The following is a 26,402-nucleotide window of genomic DNA, read 5'->3' as shown; positions in this document are numbered from 1 at the left end:
AACTAAAGTCTACTATTGACTAAGGTCATCTGATTATCTACTTTACTGCATAACTGATTTGGCAATATTATTGGACCTCCAACTGAATAAGATTGTACGACAACCCATTCGGTTTCCAACCGAGTAAAGGCGGTTATAACCTATCCTCCAAAGACTAAGGAGGGAAAAACAGTTATTTGCCCATGTCATGAACATGCTCAACTGTCTGCAACCGATTCAATAACTTCCACGATTCATGTTGCGCATAACTGAATCGGTTACTCCCACGTTCTCTAAATTCACGAAATGGGAGTTACAACTACACCTCTATCTCTATATAAAAGGAGGTAAGTAGGGGAACCCGGTAAGCTAATTCTGATAAAGAAGAGGCTCTCATCTTGGCTTTTATTTATTTTTAAAATTCTAGCTGACTTAATCATCAAAGAGTCTTCCGTCGGACAATCACTGATCAGTGAACTTATTTTGCAGGTTCCTCCACCACATAACCAAGGCACAACTTTCTTAGTTCCAAGCCGAGCATTTCATCAGAGCTTTGCGGCAATAAGTAGGATATCCAGATGATGCTCGTCATGATTCACTTCTACTCATCAGCTGGTGGCTGGTGAAGATATCCAATGAGAAATTTGAGAATAAAGATTGAGATGGTATAACCCCATAATAGAATCAATAGCCTATTCCGACTTTAGAGTTGCCTAGCTCGATAAACAATTATAGAAATATAGAGCCCTTTCTAATCATAGTGCAAGAGCCGTATCTTATCTTAGGATACGTGTGGGCTTTCCTCTATTCGCTATTTTTTATTTCTTAGAATTGAAGCGAGAAAGAAAAGTTTTAACCGAGTGGAATGGTTTCGAGTGGTTTCCTAATTGTTCAAAACTGTCCTTTTCTTCTCTTTTAGAATCAGATCAGGTTGAGTCGGGACCTGATTCCTAGAAACGCACTCAACCAGGGCCTAATCGAAGAGAAACGTTGCACAAAGTTGATTGACGCGATCAAACAGGTCAAGGAGAGGATCCAAGCTTTTTGTGAATCCAGGGCTGATAATGGGTCGGGCCTCCTCTGAGCCCTGACGTGACTGGATGGTGAAACGCTGCGTCAAGTTTCGCGCGCATGATTAGTAGCACGATCCCAAGTTGGCGTGTACGGTGACTGACCCAACATTTTCCGAAATTCACCGCGCAGCGGATCTAAACCGCATCCGCACGCCTACCAGCCCCGACGAGCGAACGAAAGGAGGCCCTGCCGGTCGGAGGAGGAAAGGCGGCGGAGAAATGGGGGAAGAGAGAGTGAAGGAGGAAGCTCTCGAGATCATCGGTGTGTTGCAAGCCCTTCCCCGATTGGTCGTCTTCGATCTAGACTACACCCTTTGGCCTTTCTACTGGTGAGTCTCTCAGGAGGTGAGGAGCGATCTTCCCACCTCACATCCATCCTATATTCATTCCCCAAATCCTTTTTTGTGTGTGTGTGTGTGCTTTATTCGAAGAACTGGCATGCTATGGTCGGTTAAGACTGGATTTTTGTTTCCTTCAATCAAAAAATATTGAGATGGAAAGCCGTCGGGGATGGCTCGGCACCTGTTGGGCTGATGGGCCTCCGGATGGTTTGACATAGTGGAATTAGTGAAGCATTAGGGTATATCCTCTGGACCATCATGAACTCATGAGCAGATGCTGTTCGGATTTATTCATGAGATGATCGCAGTAGCAGGAGATGGGAGAGATTACGAAGATGAAAGATGATCTGGGGATAGGAACGAAGATCTGATGAAATTAGTGTTAGGGATCTCGATGGATAGGTTCTTAAAAGTCTCTTATCAATTCCAGGGAGTCGATAAGAATGATTGAAAGAATACGGAATTAGGAATTGGAGATTATCAAGTTAATGCTCGATCTTAGTTCTAGATGAGGATAGAGCTACGGAGACTTTGGGTATATCTTGTTTATCAATTCACTAGATATTAGCAAGCACAAGAGGAAAGTTAGAGCATCAGGGAATTTCTGTATTTTTTTTGTTTCTTGAGGAAGAATTATTTTCGATCATTGTGATTGTTAAGCAACCAGCTTGTTTGATCATAAGTTACAGAGGAGGTCAACTTACATGTTGTGCTGCCTTCAACTCAAATAACCCATCTTGGGTATGTATTATTTGAGATAGATACATTTTAGATATTTTAAATTTTTAATGCTTATCAAATTCTTTGCTTCCAACTTCTAATGACTGCTGGAGAGTTGGACTCTTCTAACATTGAGTTTGTTACAAGATAGCTTCTATTTGTTTCTAGAACCTGACTAAGGAATATTCTGGTCAATGGTGTGAATTCTCAACTTATACAACTATTTTACATTTAACACATTATCACTACCATTATATCCAAAAAATAAGCAATATCACTATTAGCACCATCTATTTTTTGTCCACTTGATGCATGAGCAATAAACCTTCAAATCATATAATTCTTTATTTCTAGGCATTTATAATGTTGATTACTTGAACCTGAAAGTTGTTTTAAGAACTAGTGGCAAATGATTTCTCAAATGTCTGCTATATAGACCAATGCTTTCTTGCCATATTGAAAACTATAATCATAATTATCAAACCTTGCCCCAACTACTTTGGGATTTTATGATTTCTTAGTCACCTAGCCTTTCTATTTTGAATTACCTTTGATTTTATCACAAACATTTCCAAATACTTTATTATGTGGAATGCTGTACCAGGCTGAACAGTCCATTACACCCCACGATATCTCGTATCGTACCATTCTGGTCTCATATCGATACGATTTTTCGTATCATGTTGGCACTCGATAGCCATCTCGAACCATATTGAATTGTGTACCGACACTATAATAGGATGGCACTGGTACAGGTCCGGTACCGTGACAGTGAATCTTGCTTTATTATATATATCCATGTTATATCAGGTTCATCCATTTTTTTAAAATCCTGTTAACCTCCAGCATCTCTCCTTATAGGAGCTTCCTTAAATTTTCATGCAGTTGCTTGTGCCTCCTTATTTATTGTTTTTATCACTGCTTGAAATAGATACTTAAATAGATAGTACATTTTCCAACAACTGTTAGGTCAGTTGGTTGGCACCTCTCGTCCAAGGGCTCAACGTTGGAGGAGGTCTAGCGTTCAAATCCTAGGTATTACTGAAGTAACAAAAAAGATAGTACACTTTGTGCCTCTCCATGTCTTATTCATCTTTCTATCCTTCGTAATCTTTCTTGATCCATCTTAATAATTCTTTATTTCAGCCATATTTGTCTTTATTGCTTGAATCCATTCTACTGTCCAACACTTGGATCCGTTTAACATTCTTACGGTTGTTCTATAAAAGTTCATTCATGTGGCTGAAGAATATGCCATTTTTCTCAAAGCACATCTTTGTGTTATCAACTGAGCTTTAGTTCTATTACATATGTCTGTAACCTTTATCCCTTGATATTTTTAGTTTATAACTGTGCACGCTATGATATTTCTTGCCTATTTATTTTTCTTGGAGTCAGTGTTTTAAAAATGGCTACTTCTATTTGGAGGCAGAAGGCAGCAGGGGATTTTATAGTGCTTAGGTGAAAGGTAGGTGGCCGATGAATGTCTTGGTTGATGGTCAAAAATATCATAAAAGTTCATCAATATTCATAGATAATAAAAGAAATCTAGACATAAAGGATAAAAAAGAAATAATGGTTAAATTAGGAAAAATTTTTTACATCTATTTAAGGATTTGTTTTTGTAGATGGTGTTATAAAGCAAACTAACAGAATTTTTCCTACAGGTTATATAATGAATATTGATTATCCCAAAATTATCCCTAATAACTCTAGTGTGTGAAATAGACAATTTTACCACATGATGCATGAACAATGTAAACCGGAAAAATTGTCATTTGAAAATAGTGGAATTTATAGCTAATTAGGGACTTGGGGTGTTTCGATACAAGAAAGAGATAACGAGTTTATACCATTCTTTTATACTAAACGTCTTAACCTTCCCACATAGTCCATTAGCTGCCCTAAAGATGGTCAAAGCCAAATTGTACCACTTGGACAGCCTCTACAAGGTTGGCCTGCATATGTGAGCTAGTTAGATGGTTCAACCCCAAAGGGAAGTCACCTAAGCCAGTCACCTAGCTGTCACTGCCCCCAATGTAAGCACATGCCGAGGAATGTGATAACTTGTCACACACATGTAAGGCTAGGCCTGATAAGCATGCAAAGTGATGACCTGTAAAACAAAATAGTTATAACCAAACTAACAATAGTCGACTAATGTAGAGGATAACAATCAAAGTTGTCCAAACTCACATGATTCCAAACAAACTAAGCTAATTCTCAAAACATTCTCAGCTTACATATTCAGGTAAAACTACAACTCAACCAACAAAACCACTTATAAAGTTTTAAGAGGTTCACTTATTTCTACAAACAACAGTATCAAGGAGGGCTCCAAACAAAATTGTAAAGGCTGGTCGCATACAACTAAATCTAAAGCCCCAGTCAAATCTTATAGTCCAACCTTTAACCATTCCTTCTTATGCCTTAGGCTCGATAAGAAAATGAAGAAATTAAAGGTGTGAGCTAATAGTCTAGTAAGTAACAAAAACCACAATCAAAGGGATTAAGCAAGTATAACAAATAAGACCATGATGAATACATGACAGAAAACAACTTATTTAACGATACAATACTTCCATAATCATATATGTATACATATACATACACACACACACACACACACACACACAAACATACATACATACATATACATATACATATGTATGTATGTATGTATGCATGCATGCATGCATGCATGCATAATACATTGTGTGTAGTTCCAAAATGTTTGAAATATATTATTTTCCAAATCAATAATTCAAATATGATTCCAAGGAGCATACATATAAAAAATTCATATAATTGATATTGAGGCATGATTTTCAAAAGAAATATTTCAAAAACTACAAAAGTACATGATCTAGAGGTTCATGCAGAGATTTCCAACAATTTAACTATTTCCCTGACAATATCTCATGATTATGGAAGTACATGGATATGAAGGATGTTTAAGAGTAGAAAACATAATAATTTCTTGCTCGATCCAATTTACAAGTATACAAGATAGACCATACAGTTTGCAAAGCATTTAAAACTAATTATTACAAAAATATATTTTGAAGATATATATTATCTATATTATAATAGTAAAATGATCAACAGGTTATAAGGCGGCATTTCGTATTGACACGTAGGATTAGGGTTTGCCATACCGGGCCGAACCGCCCAGTACGGGGCGTACCGAGCCGGACCGGTGCTTGAACGGTTCGGTTCGGACCTTTTTTAAGAGAAACACCCTGAACCGCACCGAACCGGGCTGTTCGGTCCGGTTCGTTTCCATACCGTCCAAAACCGAACGGTATGGTTCGTTTCGGTCCGGTTCGGCGTGAACGGAACCGTACCGACCGTCTCATGTGAATAAAGTGAGGAGGGGGGTGGGGTCGGAGACCACATGCATAAAAGGAACATGTTTGGAGTTCTCTGAGATGTCTCAGAGAACTCCTGAGGGTCTGAAAGTTGCGAAGGTCTCAACGAAACCGTTGAGATCTCCGAAAAATTAGAAAAAAAAGAAAAAAACTCCGTCAAATTGTAGGAGTGGTTCGAGGAGAGGCTGATCTTTGGCCGGAGGTAAGATAATGTCTTATTTTCTTAGTAAATATTTTTTTTATTTTGTTGTTAAAAATAAGATAAGAATGAGAAAGAATGAAAATAAGAGAAAATCATGCCACAATTGTGATTTTGGGATGATTTAATTATATGTGATAGATCTTTGGAAGATCTACACGATGACACCAAAATTGTTAATTTTTGTTAATTATATATTTTTTAAATATTTTTAAATATTTATTTATTTAAAAATTAAAAAAAAATTAAATTTTAGAAAAAAAATCAGAGTTTGGGAATCATGTTTAGAATGATTCAAGCTACTTAAATCTAATTTCTAAATTTTTTTCAAATATTTGAAATTAAAAAATTATTTTTTTAATTATTTAAATTTAAAAATTTAATTATAAAATAAAAAATATATAAAAATAGTGTTATATTTTAGTTAATTTAAAAATATTATTTGAAGCATATAACATATTTATTTTGAATTTATAAGTTTTAAAATAATTATTAAAATTATTTTAAAATTATATATAATTATTTTAATTATCGTTAAACTATCGTATTTTGTTATACTTGCATATATTTATAAGAAAAAATTTAGAGCATGACGTTCGTTCACTTTAATTAATCAGCTATTTTATAGTATATATTTATTTATATAAAAATTATTAAAAAAATAAAAAAATAAAAAATCAGTGTTAGTTTTGAAATTGAGAATAATGTTTAGAATGATTCAAAATAATTGAAATATTTGAATCTAACTTGAAATTTTTTTGAGATTTTTTTTGTAAATATTTAAATAGTAAAAAATATTATTAAATAAAAAATATATGTAATTGGTGTTATATTACAGATAATTCGAAATAATTAGTATTTTATTATATCTACAGAAATGAGTAAGAAGAAAGATCAAGACCATGACATCGGTTGGGATCATGGCGAGATGCTTTCGGCTCGGCATCATTGGAGATGCAAATAGTGCAACACAGAGTTCAAGGGAGGATGAGTGACTAGATTGAAGTAGCATCTAGCTGGTGGTTATCTTGATGTGTCGATGTGTCGGAAATGTCCGCAAAAAGTCCGACAATTGATGAAAAAGCACTTTGCTGATTCGAAAGCAGCGAAGGAAAGAACAAAGCAGAAAAAGACCGAAGTAGACCGTCGAGCTGCAGAGCCACCTTCTTATCACTCTAGAGAGTCAAAGGAGGCTTCTGCTCCAGATGATAAGGAGGCATAGATTGAGGCTGCCATTCAGGCGAGCTTGGTGGATCAGTACCAGCAGGAGGAGATGGCCCGGTACAGAGACCGATTCGGACCATCATGCTATGAATCAGGATCTGGATCAGCGACTGGTAGGGGAGAATTCGAGTTCAAGAGGACTACCTCAGTCAGAGAGCCTGATGGTAGAGGGAGCAGACGCAGCATGTCTTCTTTGTTGGGAGCTTTTGGCAGTAGGAGGAGGTCCTCCAGAGATATTCCAACAGGAGCCAGCATTCAGGATTTGGATCTACATGCTTTGCCCAGCAAGGATTCAAAGCAGCAGAGAATTGACAGTATGCTGAAAAAGATAAGAAGAAGGATATGTGGCGAGCTATTGGATCATGATTTCATTTCAGTCATATTCCAGCAAATGCAGCAGCCAATTTTTACTACCGATCTGCTATTTCAGCCATAGAGGCTGCCGGCCAGGGTGTAGATCCTCTAAGACCTGAGGACATCTATGGTCAGCTTCTTGACAGCAATAAGGAGGATCTGGAGAGATGGATTGCTTCTTACAAAAATAAATGGCCTACATACGGTCTGACAGTGATGTGTGATGGTTGGACAGGTCTTACTAGGCGGAGCATCATTAATTTTTTGACATACTGTGATGGAAAAATATTTTTTTACAAATCAATCGATGCTTCAGATAAGATGCACAATGCCACATATATCCTTGGTCTGATGGAGGAGGTGATTGATTCAGTGGGTGAGCAGCATGTCGTGCAGGTCATCACAGATAATGGACCACAATATAAGGCTGCCGGAGAGTTGCTGATGGAGCAGCGATTGTAGATATACTGGACCTCATGTGCTGCACATTGCATTGATCTTATATTGATGGATATCAAAAAGATTCGCAGGGTGCAGCAGATAGTGGAGATTGCCCAGACCATTATTAGATTCATCTACAACCACACATGGGTTCTTTCTTTGATGCGGACGTATACTGGGGGGAGATCTTACGATCGGGTATCACACGGTTTGCTACCAACTATATAGCACTTGATAGTCTTCTTCAGAAGAAAATAGCTCTACGTCAGATGTTTGTCAGTGTCGAGTGACAGGAGAGCAGATATGCGAGGGCCGGCACTGATGGAAGTCATGTGGAGAACTTGGTGACGAGTCAGTCATTTTGGCAGCGGGCTGAGAAGATAGTGAAGGCTATCAAGCCTTTATATGAGGTGCTTCGCGTGGTGGACAGCGAGAGATACCCCCAGATGGGCTTTCTATATTATATGATGGAGAGGGCAAAGAAACAGATCAGTGAGAATGATCCCAAGCATGCTCAAGAATTCATTAACATTATTGAGCGCCGTTGGGACTATCAGATGGGCAGAGATTTGTATCTAGCTGGTAAGTTTGGATTCAAGAATGTTTTAAAATATTTTTTCGAAGTATGAAAATAAAATTGTGCTTAATCAGTCTTGAAATTTATATGCAGCTTATTACTTGAATCCGAGATTTCAGTATACTATTCTGGAGATAGATATGGATAGTGAGCTTCTTGTTGCTCTTCGCAATGTCATATATAAGATGATGTCCGATCCAGAAATCGCGTCGTTGTGTCTGCAAGAGGTATACTAGTTTAAAACAGATGTAATTATTCAATTGAATTCGATTTGATATATTTATAAATAATAAATATATTTTATTTAAGACGAAATAGTTTAGAGATGGATCAGACAGTTTTGGAGTCCCATCAGCTATCGTAAGTAAAAAGCAGATGAATCCAGATAAATTACATGTAGATTGATATGTAATTTTGCTTAATAATATCATCAAATTTGATATATAATTTTGCTTTTGTAGCTGAATGGTGGATTCATTTTGGAACATCAGCAGAAAATTTGAGACATATGGCTGTCCGTATTCTTTCTCAGATGGTCTCTGCTAGTGGCTGTGAGCGTAATTGATCCACTTTCGCCCTTATCCACAGCAAACATAGAAATCATCTGACACAAAAATGCCTCGATGATCTTGTATATGTTCACTACAATCTGAGGTTGAGGCTAAAATATATTCAGGAGGAAGTTCAGTTGAAGTACACTGATCCGATGCTAGATGATTATGCCGACGAGGATGACGATCCGATTATCAGATGGCTTGCAGGTTAGCAGCAGGAGCCAGAGCTTGATAAGCCAAGATCCCCTCCACGACCAGCCAGTGTGGTGGCAAGGGAGATCAGGGTGGATCCAGGGCAATGGGTAGAAAAAAATATTCTACATAGGGTTCCAGCTGATCAGCCACAGTCTGAGGGGACACAAGGGACTCATTCATCATATGACTCGCTATCCGATACATCGTCCCAGAGATTCGAGCGAGAGATGTAGAGACGTTCCTCCCGACAGCCAGCAAGAAGGCATCCATCCTCCCAATCACAGGAAACTCAGTCACAGAGGGGCACAAGGGGGGAAAGGAAAAGACAGTTGCACTTGCACCACTCTCGAGAGTACAGGAGCTATCTGGTTCAGATACGGACACTAGGGAGAGTGATGATGATACTGGTAGTAATAGCCATGGATCTGATGATCAGAGATGAACTGGAGGACAGGAGACCACCGTTTATGAGACACAGCCACAGAGTGATATTCGATTCACTGGTGAGTCTCAGTTTACGCATGTCACACAGAATAGGGATCATGGTGGACGAGTCGGTAGAGATCGTGGGGAGCCGATTTCATATAGACGATGGGCTCCTAGAGGTCGTCCAGCACATGATGCAGCTGCGGATGATCTTGCACATGGAGTAGGGTCCATGGATGTATCTGGATCATCCTCGCATTATGGATCCTATTATCCACAGCCACTTTATAATCCATATGCATATGGTGCATCCGAGGCATCATCTTCTAGTGGTTACTATCTTATGCAGCCTGGAGCATCTTACGGATCAGATTTTGTTACTGGCATATTTGGATAGGCTCTTCCACAACCATACCATCATCTCGAGGATACTTCTCAGAGTCAGAATTTTAGCGAGAGGTCTGAGATGTCTTACAATCCAGAGAGGATGTCTTATGGGATGATGAATATTCGAGAGTACGGTGCAGGTTGGCTAGAGGGTTGGACTGATGTCCCTTCAGACTATGTTGATGATCCAGATATCTACGAGCGTCACAGACACTCGACAAGAAATTAAATGCAGAGCACATCTTAAGGTTCGTATATCAGTTATTGCGCTTTGTACTTAAATATTTAGATACATTTTAATGCGTATTTTATATATATTTTTTTTAGTTTTAAGATGACATAGTTGAAATATAATGTAAATAAATATATGTTTGAAATTTTGGATCAAGAGTCTTTGTACCGCAACCTAACTCCAAATTGAACCCAAATATATCAATAATATGCAATATAATGCCATATTGAGATTGTATTTATCAATTATTAACTATAAAAATCTAAAAAAAAAATTAAAAATCGAAAAAAATTGTGTACCAGTACCGGACTGGTACGCCCGGGAGTACCGTGTGTCGGTACGGTACCGGTATCGTACCATACTAGTCCGGCACCGGCACGCCGTCCGGTACCGGTACAGCAAACCTTGCGTAGGATTATATGTTAACGCTTTATAATACCACATGTCGGAGTCTTAATCGGATGGAGGCCGAAAGCGATGCTGGGACGATGGTTGGGGTTTTGTGTTGGGGTTTTCTTTTTCTCCTTTTGAAAGTCTCGATCAGGTGTGAGGCCACGAGGAGAAAGGGGTGAAGTTGGGAGTTAGCACAGTGAGATCCCTCGTCGAACGGAAAGAGGGGAGAAGCCGTTGGAGATAGAGAGGACGTGAAAGATGTCTCGATCGGGTGGGAGGCCACGAGGAGAAAGGGGTGAAGTTGGGAGTCAGCACGACGAGATCCCTCATCGGACGGAAAGAGGGGAGAAGTCGTCAGAGACGGAGAGGACGCGAAGGCTCTGGAGGCAAGCATTTCCTTTCTTTATGTTAGGGTTAGGTTTTGTGTGGATTTTTTTCTTCTTCATCTTTGGAGGAGGATTTGAGGAAGGAGCGAGAGAGGATGAGCTTTGAGGCTTCATGGTGGAGCGGTGATGGAGCGGCACACCATGTTCTCGGACATCCAGATCATCATGAAGCCCATGGATATGGTGCTGGGTGGTGGGGCTCTTGTGGGGTCGGACCCAGAGAAGGTTACTTGCCTCGGGGTGCTCCATCAGTGCTGGGGGTGGGTACCACGGGCACGCGCAAGGCTACAGAAGCTGCTAGCATCAGGAGGTGGGGGAACCGTGCATGTCGGAGATGGAGGTTTGGGGGGGTGGCGGTGGGAATCGCGGGTGTGCATGGGGCCGGGGGGGAGGCTGAGGACGGAGGATCGTGGGTGCCCTAGGGGTGGTAGTGGGAACAGCGGGTGTGCACGGGGTCGGGGGGAGGCCGAGGGTGGAGGATTGTGGGTGCCCCGGGAGGTGGGGGGGTGCAGAAGCCTCGGGCATCGGAAAGGGGGGTCGGGGGTGGCGTAGAAGCCCCAAGCACTGGAAAGAAGTGGCCGGGGGGGGTTGGGGGAGGGAAATGGGAATCGCAAGGGGGTGGGGGTGGGTGCAGAACCCACTGACGGAGGGGGTTGGGGCGGGGGGGTGTGGGGGTGCACAACCTATCGATGCTGGGGGTGGGTAGTGCGGGCACACAGGGCGGCGTCGAGGTCAGCGAAAGGAAGAAGAAAGGAAAAAATAAAATAATAATAATAAATATTATTTTTTTTAAAAAATAATATATAAAAATAATAATATGGAATATCTTAAACATCCTTTATACTAAAATACTATAAAGAAGCACCATATCAAAATCTATTTTTTTTTATTATTATGTTGTACATGTAATATCCCTCCATATTGTGCATATCACTCATAACAATTTGGTTCCTAAATCTCTTTTCATCAATATCTTCGTTTGGGCAGCTGAGGAATCTCATAAATATAATGGATAATTTGCATTTGAAACGTCTTAATGATAAACCTTCTATTTTGCGAAGAGAAGAAGAGGAGATATGCTTCTTCTCTCTCTTTTCTATGTTATAATTACTTAAATATTTAGGGTCCATTTGGTTGGGGTATATTAGATTACAGGATAATCTGACAATTCTTGAAAATTATTTATCTAAAAAAATGATTGCAGAGAAAAATAATTTTTACTATGTTTGGTTGGTAGAAAAATTACTTTGAAAAGTGACATGGAAAAAAGATTACTACATTTGGTTGGAGGTAAATCTACATAGAAATATGGTCAAATTTATAAATATACCCTTCAACATAAAATAATTTTTTAATATTAAGATAGCATTATCATCTCTAATTAATTTTTATGTAATGACTATAATCACATAGCCCTTTACATAATATCATCTCCATCTTAGGGGGCGTTTGGTAGCATGTAATCCTAACAGGATTATATATACTTTTGCAATAGGTAATCAGATTACATTGTTTGTTTCGTCACTTTCATAGGTAATGCTGTATTACATGTAATGCAGCATTACCTCAAAAAAAGGTAATTTAATTACCTAAGGGGAGGTGGCTATGTGATTACATATAATTTTGCAACCCCGCAATCTTGCAATAAGATAACTTTAAGACCAAAATACCTCCACTAAAATAAATTAAAATATACATTAAATAAATTTTGGGTAGTCCCAGTTGGTGAAAATAAAAAAGAAAACATAATGGGTGGTTTCGGTCGATGATGTCACCGAAAATGGTTGGATCCCGAAATTAAATTGTCCCTTTAGAAAATAGACAATAATTAATAAGCAAGGATGGGGATACTTTAGAAAAAATAGCTTATATTTCATGTAATCTGAATCAAGATCGACGGAATCGGTATCGATGATCGGATCGGTCGGCCGGCGGTACGGTACGGCATGCCTCCATTCCGTTCCGAACCGATAAAGAAAAACACGGATGAATCGGGGAAGAAAAAGAGAGAAAGAGAGAGAAATAGAGAGAGAGGGAGGGAAGAAGAAAAAGAGGGAGGAGAATCCGTTGGAGGGGCCGTCGGGCGGCGGAAAGGGCTCCCGCGGCTCTGCACGGAGAACAGGGTTCCCCATCAGGACGGTTCGGCACGCCCTGTACCGGGCGGTTCGGCCCGATACGGCATTCCATGATCTGAATTGTATACTAAACACTACAATATAGGATTCTCCGTTATTTAACAACAACATTACTGCACATACTAAACACTGCAATGTAGGATTTCTTATTATTTTATCAGATAATCACATTCTCTTTGCAATCAATCACATTACCATAGCAACATTACCTATATAATGCACCAAATGCCCCCTTAATTTTTTGACAAAAGCTCTTTACTGAATGAATTTGAAAAGACATCAGAACAAATTCAATATTACATATGTAGCCTTCTTGGGGTATTTTTGTCAAGTATGGATTATCGCCACTTGGGAATTTATCAAATACCAAACCCTCTATAGTATTTGTTTTACTTTCTCTCTCCAAAAATAAGGATGAGGTCCACCAACTTTTTTACCATCTCTTTCTTCTCTTTTTCATACCAAATATGGTAGATATGAAAATCATTTTTCCATGCCAGATTACCCCCAACCAAACGGCCCAATGATTTGATTTTCACAACGTCATCCATCTCCAAATATGGTTGTGAAAGAGTGATCTGATGAACTGTTATTGTATGTTTATGCCTTTTATGTTATATTTAATTGGATGTGTGGCCTTTATCTGTGCTTTGAATAAAATTAAGAATTTTATGGAAATTATAGTGGACCGCTTGCCAGTTATCATTCGTTTAAAGGCGGTGGCAAAATCTTGTGAGGAACATCATCGTTCTGTCATGGTGTGAGTGGCTATCTTCGATTTTTGTGATTTTATTTATTTATTTTTTTCGACACAGCTATTGTGTGTTCCAATTCCTATTTTGATAAGTCTTTCTATCAATTTTGGTAATAAATCCTAACCTTAGCTTTCCTAACCTAAGCTTTTTTATTTTTTTGGGTAAACTAATCCTAACCTAAGCTTTGATGCATTAAGTAGACACCTAGCAAGTCCGCTCCCTGGAACTTGCCTTTCTCTACAATGCAACATAAGCTGGGTTAGCCCAAACACAAACCCAACCGAATGTACTTTTTGATTGGGTTAAGCCATTATATATCTAATCTGGATTAGGCTGTGATTGAAAATTGCTAACTTAATTTGAGGTCAACTCATTTTCAGGTTGATCCAAGCTGGACCTAACCCTAACTCTTAGGTCACCTAACTAGTCCCAATTGCATAGAGAAATCTGAGGTAGCTCATAACTTTGCCACTGTGAAACTTAATCTATACTCTCATAATTAAACTTCCAATCAAATTTAGCTTACCCCTTTATTGAATCAACCCAACTTGGCCAAACAAAATTGTTCATGAACTGATTCAGGAGTTAGATCAAGCTTTTGTTTCCAGGGGTCACATTTGACATTTTCCATGGTTATGTCAAGCCAGAATGGACATGCCATCCGGAAGGCTGATGCTAACGACGCCATAATTAAATTGCAAACTAAGTTATCTATTATTATGATGGCTATTCTTTTGCACTTGCAAAATTAATATACCGGGCATCGTTCGGCCACTATGCTAGTTTAAAATTATCCTAATTAGGTTGAGTTTACTTACCTAGCTAGTGCTAGCTACAATCAAGTCCATTCCAAAATTCCCCATGACCTATTAACCCATTGTATAATATATTAAGATAATCATAATTTGCGAAATCCTCCAAAGGATGAACAATAGGTCATTATATAGTTATAAATAAATTCTTAATTTATTTTTAAAGACCTAGATATATTAACAATAGGTCATTCTTGATCTTAATAAAGCTTACATCAGTTTATTGCTAAAAACCCTATAGGCTAAACACCAAAATTGTCATAATTAATCTAAATATTTAATCATAATTCCTCCACTCGTTCCTGAAAAACGATAACGCAAAATCATAAATGCAAGAATTAAATTGGTTATTACCTCAATAATCCAACAGGAGAAGCTGGCTCCCACTCACTTGCTTCCTCTATAGATGGTGTTGGCACAGAAATCCATCTCGAGGTCAGGATGGCCGGAGTTGGGTGGCGACGGCAGGCCGATGACTGCGTGGTGGTGGTGATAGTACCTGCAAAGGAAGTCCCCATCGGAGGTGGCTCCGACGGGGACCCTTCGATGTTCGAATCAGTTTTTCAATAACAGAGGAGAAGGAGTGAGCGTGTTGGGAGAGAAGAGTCTCATATCTGGAGGGTCCGTCTTGGTCTTTGTTATATACGAAAATCAGAGAATTGTTCGGGTAGGCTTTCCGCCCATTACCAGTTTGTTAGTCGTGGCCACCTGCTTTTTGTTAGGTTGTTAGTCATGGCCACTTGCTTTCTGCCAGGTTATTAGTCATGGGAGAGCCAAGATTGTTAGAGATATTTACCCTCCTTTAAATGCCCTCCAGAATCATGCTTGGCAACGTTGGTTAGAGCATGTGGGGGGCCCTACCTATTAATGGTGTGAGTTGACAGCTAGAGACTGAGAGCATGGGGGCCTGCCTTATGACTATTCCCATTTTTTAATGGGTGGCGTGGCTTGTGAGAGGCCTCTAGAGGGATCAACTACCAGAGTTAAGGGTGGAGGCCAATGCTGGGACGTGGTTGATGCTGGGCGTGGAGGCCGAAGTTGGCCATAGGGCCGAAGGAGGGTTGGTAGCCGATGCAAGAGCCAAGGCCATCAAAGGGGCTCGTAATCTGAGGTGGGAGTCGGAAGAGCGTGGAGGGTGCGGGCATCCACGGTCGTCTTTTCTCTCTCCTCAACCTTTTTCTCTTTTCCTTTTTGTCTTATTGTGTGCTAATGGGAGGATGGGATAAGAGGCATAGAGGCAATATTTAAAGCCTCTCTTAGGTCCAACTGACCAAGGAGAGCTTCTAAAGCCTATGCATGGTGAGAAGAACGATCACGTCTTCGGCCAGAGCAAAAATATTATCAACACTTGTCCCCCCCACTCTCGAGTCTGAGTCAAAATTGTGTTGGACGAAGAGAGTACTTCAGGATTGTCGAAGACGTGTCGATTGACCGAAGAGCACAATAAAATATCCGAAGAGCGTGGTAGAATGGCAAGGCCGGTCGAAGATAATAATCGAAAGATGGCTGCAACAAGGGCCTTACGCAGTAGAAAATTATGCGATATCGAATATAAAATAATAGAACTGAAGTATGCGATGGCGCTGAATAAAGCTGCGGTGCTTATTCTCCAGAGTCACTATTTTTTTGTTGACCGAAGTTGATGGATTATGGGTCCTGGTAGGTTGTCCCCAGTCGCAGACGCTTCGAAGGTCCTTGTAGGTTGTCTCCAGTCATAGTTGCCTTGGGAGTCCTTGTAGATTATCCCCGCTTCTCGATCAGTTAGGATCTTCAAGGGTGATGGTTCGTTGAAGAACGAACTCGGCCTTTGGGGGTCCATATAGGTTAGCCCTCGCTTCCTAATCTGACGAGGTCTTCAATTCTCAGACGACTAAGGTCTTTAGGGCATTGGTTCACTGAAGAGTGAACTCGGCCTTCAGGGGTCTCTTTGGTTAGCCCTCGTTTCTTAGTTGCTGAGAGCTTCACTTCTCATACGACTAGGGTGTTCAGGGCATTGGTTCATTGAAGAGTGAACTCGGCCTTTAAGGGTCCGCTTGGATTAGCCCTCGCTGCCTAGTTGTAGAGGTCTTGAGCGGTGGATCTGCACAAAAAATGAGGAAACTTGTCGAGTTGGCTTTGGCTAAGCCTCCCATTTTGTAAGTCAAGTTGAAATAAAATGAAATGTGATTAGATTTGGGTTATCCTGTTTCATCCAGTTTACTTTTCCTTGGCCTTTTCAAATCAGCTTTGGGCTTCATTGGGTTTTACTTCGGCTTCGATCCTTCCTCCCAGCTATTGGCCTTTTGCTTGATAGCTTGATCTTGGTCTGCTCAGGTTGGTCCTCTGATTTCCCTAGCCTTCCGGTATTGTTGGCCTTTTATGACTGACTGTCTTGATGGCCTATGCCTTGAGTTATCTCATTTAACTCGATCTTCATTTTATTTTGGAGTTTGATATTCACTGTAGCTTTGTTCAATTTTTTAGCTCGGTTCATATGCTTCAATGACCTGTTGTCCTACAAGAACGGGAGGAATTAGAATAATGGAAGGGGCTTGAGAGCCTATTAGCATGAAAGTTTTGAGTTTTGTTAGGAAGGCTTTTGAGTTCTGCTTGGTTCTTTCTTGTTATTTGCCTCAGCTTGGGCTTGAGATCTGCCTCAGTTTGGGCTTCAGATCAGCTCAATTTTGACTTCGGATTGGCCTACACTTTAGCTTCAGATCAGCTGTGATTTTAACTTCAGCTCGTCCTTGATTTTGACCTCAGCTTGGTCTTCATTTCAATTTCAGCTTGGTCTTGATTTTGGTGTCTTATGTTCCTGCAAGAAGGAAGAGGAAGAATAGTGGATGAAAGCTCAAGAGCCTTTTTACCATGTGTTTTTTGCCTGAGGGCCCAAGAGTTCTGCTCGGTTCCCTGTTATTCGGCTTGGGCCTGGTCTGTGCCTTGGATCATGTCAATTTTGACTTTAGATAGGCCTGAACTGGGCCTTGGGTCAGCCTGATTTGAGCTTCGGGTTTGTTTGATCTTAGCTTCAGATCTGCTTTAATTTGGGTCTCAGACCAGACTTGAATCTGACTTTGGATTTGTTTGGGTCTGATTTTGGATCAGCCTTGATTTGGGCTTTAGATCAAACTTGGATCTGACTTCAAATCAAACTTCGAATCAGCTAAGAAGCTATCGCTGAAGCAAGTGATGCCAACTAATTTTGTAAATCCCTGCACACTGATCCTCAATTTTGTGTCGGAGCTTCGGAGTATACTCCGCACTCGCATCCATATTATTCAAAGCAGTGGCAATCTTTGTCCCGATCTTCTGCACTCCAACATCCCCCAAGAACAGCTTCCGCCCCCAGGCTTGGCTTCATTTATGCTTCGGTTTGGTCTTGGTTTTGCTCTTGAGGGGTCTCATGGAGATCATCATCCATTCCACTTTTGAAAGCTAGCTATCCCCAAAGCAAACACGTGGTTGGCCATGTTGACATCCTTGGCATCACCCGTCTTCCAGTTCGTGATATATTAAGGATCCCGTTAATAAAGCAGTCAAAGGATCTTCGGACCACTCCAAGCCTTCTATCGATGCCCTGCATGTCCATTCGATTGAACCATGGGATGAGAGCTCCTGGAGAACTGTGATGAGCTTTCCTCGATCCTTATGGCCGTGCGTTCCAAAAGCTGCCCGGAATATGCCCTCAGTGAGGTCGAAGAACCTGTCCAGGTTTACGGTGGGATCGCTTCGATCGGAGGAGAGCTTGGATAAGCAGATCTAGGAGGAGTGGCATCGCGAGTGGAGAAACTTCAAACATCCAGAGCTGTGATGGATCAACGTTATAGAGGTAGAGCGCTTGCGGGGCGACCTCGGAGGCTCAAATGTGGGCGAGATCGACGATGATGGAGGTTGTAGAGGCTTCAGTGGGCGATTTCAAAGCTGTCGGAGGCTGTACGTGTGGGAGAGCTTCGAGGCCGTGAACGGGAGGCTCGATCGGACTTGCTGCAGCTGGAGTTGCTTCGATCGGGAGGGATGCGACTACTCCAGCATTGTCTGAAGTTGTAGGTGGGTGTGCCGAAGGGTTCTGAGCCTGTGGTGGCCAGCCTTGGTGTTGTCACAAACTCGATGGGAGCTCAGACCGAAGGGGTCAGGTGTCGTTGGAAGTAAGGATCAGCCTTCTTAGCTTCACGATTGGTTGAAGTCAGCTCTGGGAGTCCTTGTAACAGGATGGGATCTGTTGGGGGGCGCATCGGGAGCTCGGATCTGGGCAAGGTCGGTGAGGCAAGGGGTTCGTCCTGTTTCGATCGGTCCCTTTCCCAGAGACCGGCTTGCTCGCGGATGGAATCGGTGCCATCGACAATCGGTTGGGTGTACAGGAGGAGCCTCAGTGGTGACGGACGAGCAAGGAGGCTTCGGGCCACCGGAGGCATGCGCGTAGGAAAGGAATTTGGGACTTGAATTGCCCATGGGTGGACATGACGGCGAAACAAAGCGGCGGGGCTAAGGTCCCGATGCTGATAGGAGAGTGACGCATGCCCTAACATGTCGCTAATCCTTTTTTGCCTTTCCATCTCTGGTCGGAGACGTGAAATCTTTGGATGCTGCCGTCGCAATGATAGAGAAGATGGACTTAGAAGAGGGGGATACGACTTTGTTTTAGGATCGGATACAATACCATTCAGCGATCGGATGATGCAGGACCTGCTCCCCTTGAACTTCAAAGTGCCGCAGTTCGAAAGCTACCATGGGGTCACTGATCCTATGAATCACTTGGAGAGTTTCAGTCTTTGATGCTCATTCATGGTGCAACCGATGCCACCCTTTGTCGGGCCTTTCTGTCTACTCTGAAGGGCATAGCTAGGCATTGGCACACCAGCTTGAAGCCCCAGACCATCCATTCTTTCGATCAGATGAGCCAACTATTCATCAGCCACTTCGTGAGTAGTCGGAGGCGGCAGAAAGGATCCGACTCCCTGATGAATATGAAGCAAAAGGAAGGGGAGTCCATCAGGTTTTACCTCGGCCGTTTCAACGTAACTGTACTGGAAGTGCGCAACCTGTATCAGTCGGTTGCGATGGTTGCCTTGAAAGGCGGATTGCTGAAAAATAGTCTTCATTATTCTTTTAAGATTTCCTACCCTCGAGATTTTGCTGATATGTTAGTTCGAGCAGAGAAGTATGCTAGGGCGGATGAGGTGTTTGAAGGCAAACCTCTGGTGAACCCCACTGGAGATGAGAAGGAAGATCGGAGTCACCCCCAAGGGGCCAGCAGCACCCCCGTTCTCCTCCTAGATGCCGAAGGTCCTGAACTCCTTGATGAAATTCTCGATAAAGGGACAACCCACAAAAGGATTGGCCCATGCTCCCACCTGGGAGATTTACTAATTATACTCCTTTAAACGCCGCCCGAGCCCAGGTGGTTATGGAGGTTAAGGATCGGATTCTGAGAGCATCAAGGCTGAAGTCTCATCCTGATAAGCAGAATCCAAAAAGGTACTGCCTATACCATTGCAATCATGGCTACGACACCGAAGACTGCATCTAGCTTCGAGATGAAATTGAGAAACTTATTCGGCATGGTCGCTTGGATCGGTTCATTCGGCCCCGACAGAATCGGTAGGAGGAGCGATGAAGATTGCCAGCCCCGCCAAAGCCGCCACAAAGAGAGCCTTTTGTGGATCGACCCCCTGCAGGAGCGATCAACGCCATTATTGGAGGCCCCCGTGAGAGGATGAAGCAGTTGAACCATCCAAGAGGCAGAAGATTGAAGAACCCTTGATCTTTATTGAAGAGGATGCACAAGGAGTTTTGTTTCCTTATAATGATGCGATGGTTGTAACACTTAACATAGCAAACTATGATGTATGTCGTGTCCTAGTTGATAATGGAAGTTTTAGCTGATGTTTTGTTTTACGATGTTTTCTCTCAAATGCATATATCCCTGGAGCGAATGAGCCGAATGGATACCCCTCTCGTGGGGTTTACTAAGGATGCTGTGTCGGTTGAGGGAGTAATAACTCTCCCTGTGAGAGCTGGGCAATCCCCTCGGTGGTCTAAGATACAGGTGAATTTCCTGGTGGTTCGTGCGTCTTCGGCTCACAATGCAATCTTCAGATGCTCAAGGCTCAACGCGCTTCAAGCTATTGTGTCTACTTATCTCTTGAATATGAAGTTTCCAACGCGCTCTAGAGTTGGCGAAGTGTGTGGGATCAAACCTTGGCGCGGCAGTGTTACAACATCTCGCTTCGAGGATCAAGGCCATCCAAAGCTTATCCGATTGACGGGTTGGACACCCAGGATAATCTATTCGAGGAAAGGGGAGAACCAGTAGAGGATTTGGAGACAATCCCGCTTGGAGATGGCAATAAGGAGCACACCGTCCAAATTGGGTCAAATCTCAATCCGGTAACCAAAAAAAAGCTTATTTCTTTTTTGCAGGCCCACGCAGATGTATTCACCTGGACACCAGCCAATGTGCTTGGTCTTGACCCGAAGGTGATAATGCATCGACCGAACGTCAATCCGAAGCATAGACCCATCAAGCAAAAGAAAAGGAGCTTCATACCTGAGCGGCGAAAGGTAATAGCTGAAGAGGTAGATAAGCTGCTGGAGGTGGGCTTCATTCGGAAAGTCAACTACTCCAGTTGGATCGCCAATGTGGTCCTAATAAAAAAGGCGAATGGCAAGTGGAGAGTCTGCATCGACTTCCAAAATCTTAATGAAGCATGCCCTAAAGATAGTTACCCCCTACCCCCATTCGATCAATTGATAGATGCAACCTCAGGCCATGAACTCTTCACCTTCATGGATGTCTTTTCTGGATACAACCAGAGCCGAATGGCTCCTAAAGATGAGAAGAAAATGGCCTTTATTACTGATCGGGATCTCTTTTGTTATAAGGTGATGTCTTTTGGCTTAAAAAATGTAGGTGCAACTTATCAGCATCTGGTTAACAAGATCTTTAAAGATCAAATTGGTCGGAATATGGAGGTTTATGTGGACGACATGCTTGTCAAAAGTAAGGTCTTTCGGACTCACATTGGAGAACTTGAAGAGATCTTTGCAACATTGAGGAAGTATAAGATGAACCTAAATCCTCTCAAGTGTGCCTTTGGAGTGACTTTAGGCAAATTCTTGGGTTTCATGGTGTCATGTCGGGGAACAGAGTCTAACCTAGCGAAGATCCAGGCCATAATGGAGATAAGTCCCCCAAGAAACATAAAAGAGGTTTAGTGCCTTATCGACCAAGTGGCGGCTTTAAATAGATTTGTCTCGAGATTCGCCGAATGCTATCTTCCATTCTTTTGAACTTTGAGGCAGTTGAAGGACTTCAAATGGATTGATGAATGCCAGCAAGCTTATGAGGAATTGAAGCGATACCTGAGTTCGGCACCACTTCTGAGCAAGCCAAGCATTGGCGAGCAGCTTGATTTGTATCTGGCGGCATCTTCGATGGCAATAAGTGCTGTGTTAATCTGCGATCGGGATGGTGTTCAAAAGCCAATCTATTACACCAGCCGAGTCTTGCACAATGCGGAGACCAGATATGCAAAATTGGAGAAGCTGATCTTTGCACTTATCATCACAGCCAGGAGGCTCTGTCCGTATTTTTTGGCCCATCCAATTGTGGTGCTGACAGACCAGCCGTTCAGAGCCGTCTTGCATCGTTCTGACACATTTGGCCGACTGGCAAAGTGGGCCCTTGAATTTGTGGAGTTTGAGATCCAGTACCGACCTCGGCCTTCCATCAAAGAGCAGATCTTAGCGGACTTCATTGTCGATTGCATCATCCCAGACGATGTGGAGATGCTTGAATCATTATATTTTATAGTAGGTCCTAAATAATGAAATATATTATTTTTTGGTAACCCTTGATCATTAATCATAATTGAAGCCTTTCATCTCTACTTCACTAAAATTGCATTCCATATGCTCTATCTTTGTTATGCTGGTTTTTAAACCTTTATCATTTAAAGCTATCTGCCATATATTACTTCTTCTCTCATCAAGCAACACTGTATCATCTGAAAATAGCATTGATCATGGCACATCTTCCTAAGGTTACCCACAGATCATCCATAATTAGCGTAAAAAACATGGACTGAGCACCAATTTTTGGTTCCATCCTATTATTATTGGAAATATGTTTCTTATACCACAGCAACATTTGGTACTTGTCAAAACTCCAACATACATATCTCTAAGGATTTTAATGTATTGTTTGTCAGCATCCTTTTTAAAGCGTCAGAAATTACCTTTCTTGGTGCCTTGTTATAAGCTGGTTTCCAATGTACAAAGACTATATGCAGTCTTTTTTTCTTTTCTATTTGTTTTTCTATCAATTATTTGAGTAAGAAGATAACCTTGGTTGTCGGCCTTTTAGGCATAAATCCAAATTGTTATCAATGATTGATGTAATTTTTCTTAATTTTTGTTCAATTACCCTTTCTCATACCTTCATAGGGCGACTCATAAGTTCAATTCTCTTGTAACTAAAACAATTACTATGGTGCTTTTATTCTTATAGATGAGCACCATGGTGCTTCTTTAGTTATCTGCCATTTTCTTGGTTTTCAAAATCTCATTGAATTAATTATTATGATCTGTTACCCTAATATATCCCATGATTTTCCAGACCTCATTTAAGTATTTTGTGTGGCCCTAATGCCTTCCCTTTTGCATTCTTTTCAAGGCATCCTCCATCTCGATTTTATGAATTGTACTAATAGAACTTTCACAACTCCCTAATTGTGTTTTTCAATAAAAAAAATCTTTAATAGAATCTTGATTAGATAATTTTTCAAAATAACATCCCCATTTTCTTTTGTTTTGTCTTACCTTTTCTCAATATCCTTTCATCCCCACTCTTGATGCATTTAACTTGATCAATATCCTTAGATTTTCACTCACTTGTTTTAGCTATTTTATAAATTTCATTCTTTTCTTTTCTTGAACCTCAACCATCATACAAATCAACATATGGTACATATTTACCCTTATTGGCCCATTTTTTTAATCACTCTTCGTCTTCTTAGATCTTTCAAGATGCTTGCTAGCTGTTGGTTTTTGACATCATTTTAAAGGTAACTGTTACCTTAGTTGTCCTTATATCTTATTATTCCATCATCAAATTCTTTTGGACTTGTTTGGTTCGCGGAAAGAATTTTACCTCGCTAAAATGTTTTTCTTGAGAAACTGATGCTTGAGTATACGATATTTGGGAAAGTGGTTTTTGCATGTTTGGTTGACCTTGGAAAAATGACATAGGTAACACACTTTGCAGAGTGATTTATGTTTGGTTAAGCATTTAGTTTTCTAGAAAAATTATATAAAATATATTTTATGCCTTTAATAAAGTTGTACAAAATATTTGTAAAACATTACATGCATATTTTTTTTAATATCTATTTTTAAACATTTTTAATCTAAAAAAATTTAAAAATATTTTTAAATATTTACAAAAGGTGTTAAAAATATCTATTGGGTTACTTTTTAGAGTTTTAACAATTTTTAGTAGTTAGACAACTTCTTTATATTGTTGTAATTTTTAATAGTGTTTAATATATTTTTATATTAAAATTATCACAACTTCTTTATATTGTGGTAATTTTTAATAGTTTAAGATTAACTATCAAAAATAGCTATTAAGAAGATCACGATGGCTTCAGGGCATTTTTGGTAAAAAAGTTATCATAATTTTCAATCCATGGGAAAATGGCTTTCCCATGTCCCACATGAGTGTTTCTTTCCTGTGCAATGTGGGAAACTTATTCCTATAGAAAAACTACTTTTCCATCTATATCCTTTGAAACTTCCAACCAAATATAAGGCACCTTTCGATTTTTCCGTTGATCATACTTCTCCCTTCCTCTTCTGGTGAACCAAACGAGTCCTTCATGTATGTACTTTGACTCTCTTGTAAAATATTGATATCCGCTCACTTGATACAATTAGCCATTTGGTCCTATATTTTATTTGGTTCGGTTCTTAGGTTCCAATTCCCTTCGTTAATAGTTTATTACTAAAAGATGTAACATTTTTCATGTTTAAATTCTACCATCTTATCATTGTCATGTATTACTTTTGCCTTCTTTTTTTTTTTTTTTGGGTGCACTTAGTATATGCATTAAAACTACTAACCTATGTTGGATGGTCATGCTTTCCCTTGGTATCACTCTTTATAATTCTTAACCTTACAATTCTTGCGTGTTAACCTCTCTTTTCACTGAATTAAAATAATGTATTTGTGATAATTTTGATCATTTTAAATGTTATGAAGTATTCATTTCACTTTTTAAATATGCATTATAATTGCTAAATTATAGGATATTGCAAACTCAAGGATAAAATGTCTCATCAGAATCTCATCACCAAAATTTCATATCCTGTATCACTCTTCCCCATGTCCATTATAACCACTGATATAAGTATCCTTTCTCCTTGTAGATTAGCTTGCACTAATCCATCAACGTCCATTCAAAAATTGTTTTTGCTGCTCTATGCTTATTTGTTAGGCAGAAGCACTAACTACATTAATAATCTACTAATCCATAACTAAATAGTTATTAGCTTATTCTTTTTAATATCTATAATTTTATCTTTATCTCTTTGTTTGCTATTATTCCAACTCTACTATTAACCTTTGCTATATATAAAAGCTCATAACCCTCACAAGTATCACTAGACCCATGTTACTTAGTTCATTGGTTGGCATGGTATAGGTTCAAGTTCATAATTCAAAATTCGTAGCCAACCAGTAACCGAATTCAATGGGGATACAATTTTTTTTGAGAAAACAACAAGGGTAGAATTAGAAAATTTATTAAATAATTAAAATCAAGGGTCATTGCTTGGTGCAATTGTAAAAAACTTAGGCTAACGATTAGGCTTTCCCCCCAGAGTTTTGGGACCATGATTGGGTTACCTACCATTTTTATGTTTTTAAATATTTAGGATATATTTAGTTTTGATTAAGATTATTGCTTTTTTGAATGCAACGTGATTTCAAACTTTTGAGTGAGAAAAAAAACTAAAACACTTTGGTTAACCAAAGAAAACAAAAATCATGCATGTGGGGGAATTAAAGTTTATAGAGTCATTGAGTTTTAAATGCGATTTACATGTTTTGTTTTTTAAAATAAGTTTTTAGCTGAGAGATTTTATGAAATATTCTCTCCTACTTTCCCGCATTTCCCAGTCCAACTAACCCTCAGTTCTTATCTTTGAGTTCCAAAAAAATCTTTCACTCTAGAGTCCCACTATCAACAGCCTACTCACAACTTAGTTACCCCTCAAATGAGTCTTTATAAGCAAGTTTCATGAAATCTGATAACAAAGTATACCCCAAATCTTACTCCCTGGAAGGAGGTAAGGTTTCATTTTTGTCTTCCCATCATTCATCTTTTTCGTCCTTTAATATCTTGTTTTGGCGTTATGGAGTACTTTGTAGGTGTAGTAGATAGGTTGTTGGATTCGGTTTTCATCCTCCCGGACAAGAACCGAATTAACTGCTTCAGTTGATGTTGCTAGGTAAAGATATAATGCCTCTCCCATCTTTGGTTTTGTAAGTAGTGGAGGGGACGTCAAATACTTCTTCAGGTCTTCGAAAGACCGTTAAATCTTAAGGAAAGACAGACATCTTTCAGCCGATTTCGAGATGAATCGATTAAATGCAGCAATCCTTTCGTTAAGTTGTTGTATCTCTCTTTTGGAGCTGGGATGTTTCATGTTGACGATGGCCTTTATCTTCTCCGAATTAGCCTCGATTCTTCGTTGCGACATGAGAAACCCAGAGAATTTTTCGGTAGTCACTCCGAATGCACACTTGATCGGATTTAGCTTCATCCGATGTCATCGAAGTGTGTCGAAGGCTTCTTCTAAGTTCCAA

At 40.2% G+C, this 26,402-nt stretch overlaps 1 protein-coding gene across 1 annotated transcript in view; it reads left to right on the top strand.

Annotated features, from left to right (window-relative positions):
* Positions 1-1,150: 1,150 nt before the first annotated feature.
* LOC105034305 (uncharacterized) overlaps positions 1,151-26,402 on the top strand; it is a 95,274-nt gene continuing 70,022 nt past the window's right edge. The window contains exon 1 of the mRNA XM_010909404.4: positions 1,151-1,381. Within this exon, the coding sequence (XP_010907706.1) occupies positions 1,272-1,381 (110 nt within the window). The 5' untranslated portion in view covers positions 1,151-1,271. The remainder of the gene's footprint in view (positions 1,382-26,402) is intronic.

This window comes from Elaeis guineensis, chromosome 12, assembly GCF_000442705.2.
Source record: "Elaeis guineensis isolate ETL-2024a chromosome 12, EG11, whole genome shotgun sequence".
In the NCBI taxonomy this organism is placed as follows: domain Eukaryota; kingdom Viridiplantae; phylum Streptophyta; class Magnoliopsida; order Arecales; family Arecaceae; genus Elaeis; species Elaeis guineensis.
Note: the sequence above shows the minus strand (reverse complement) of the source record. Positions and strands in the feature narration are given on the sequence as shown.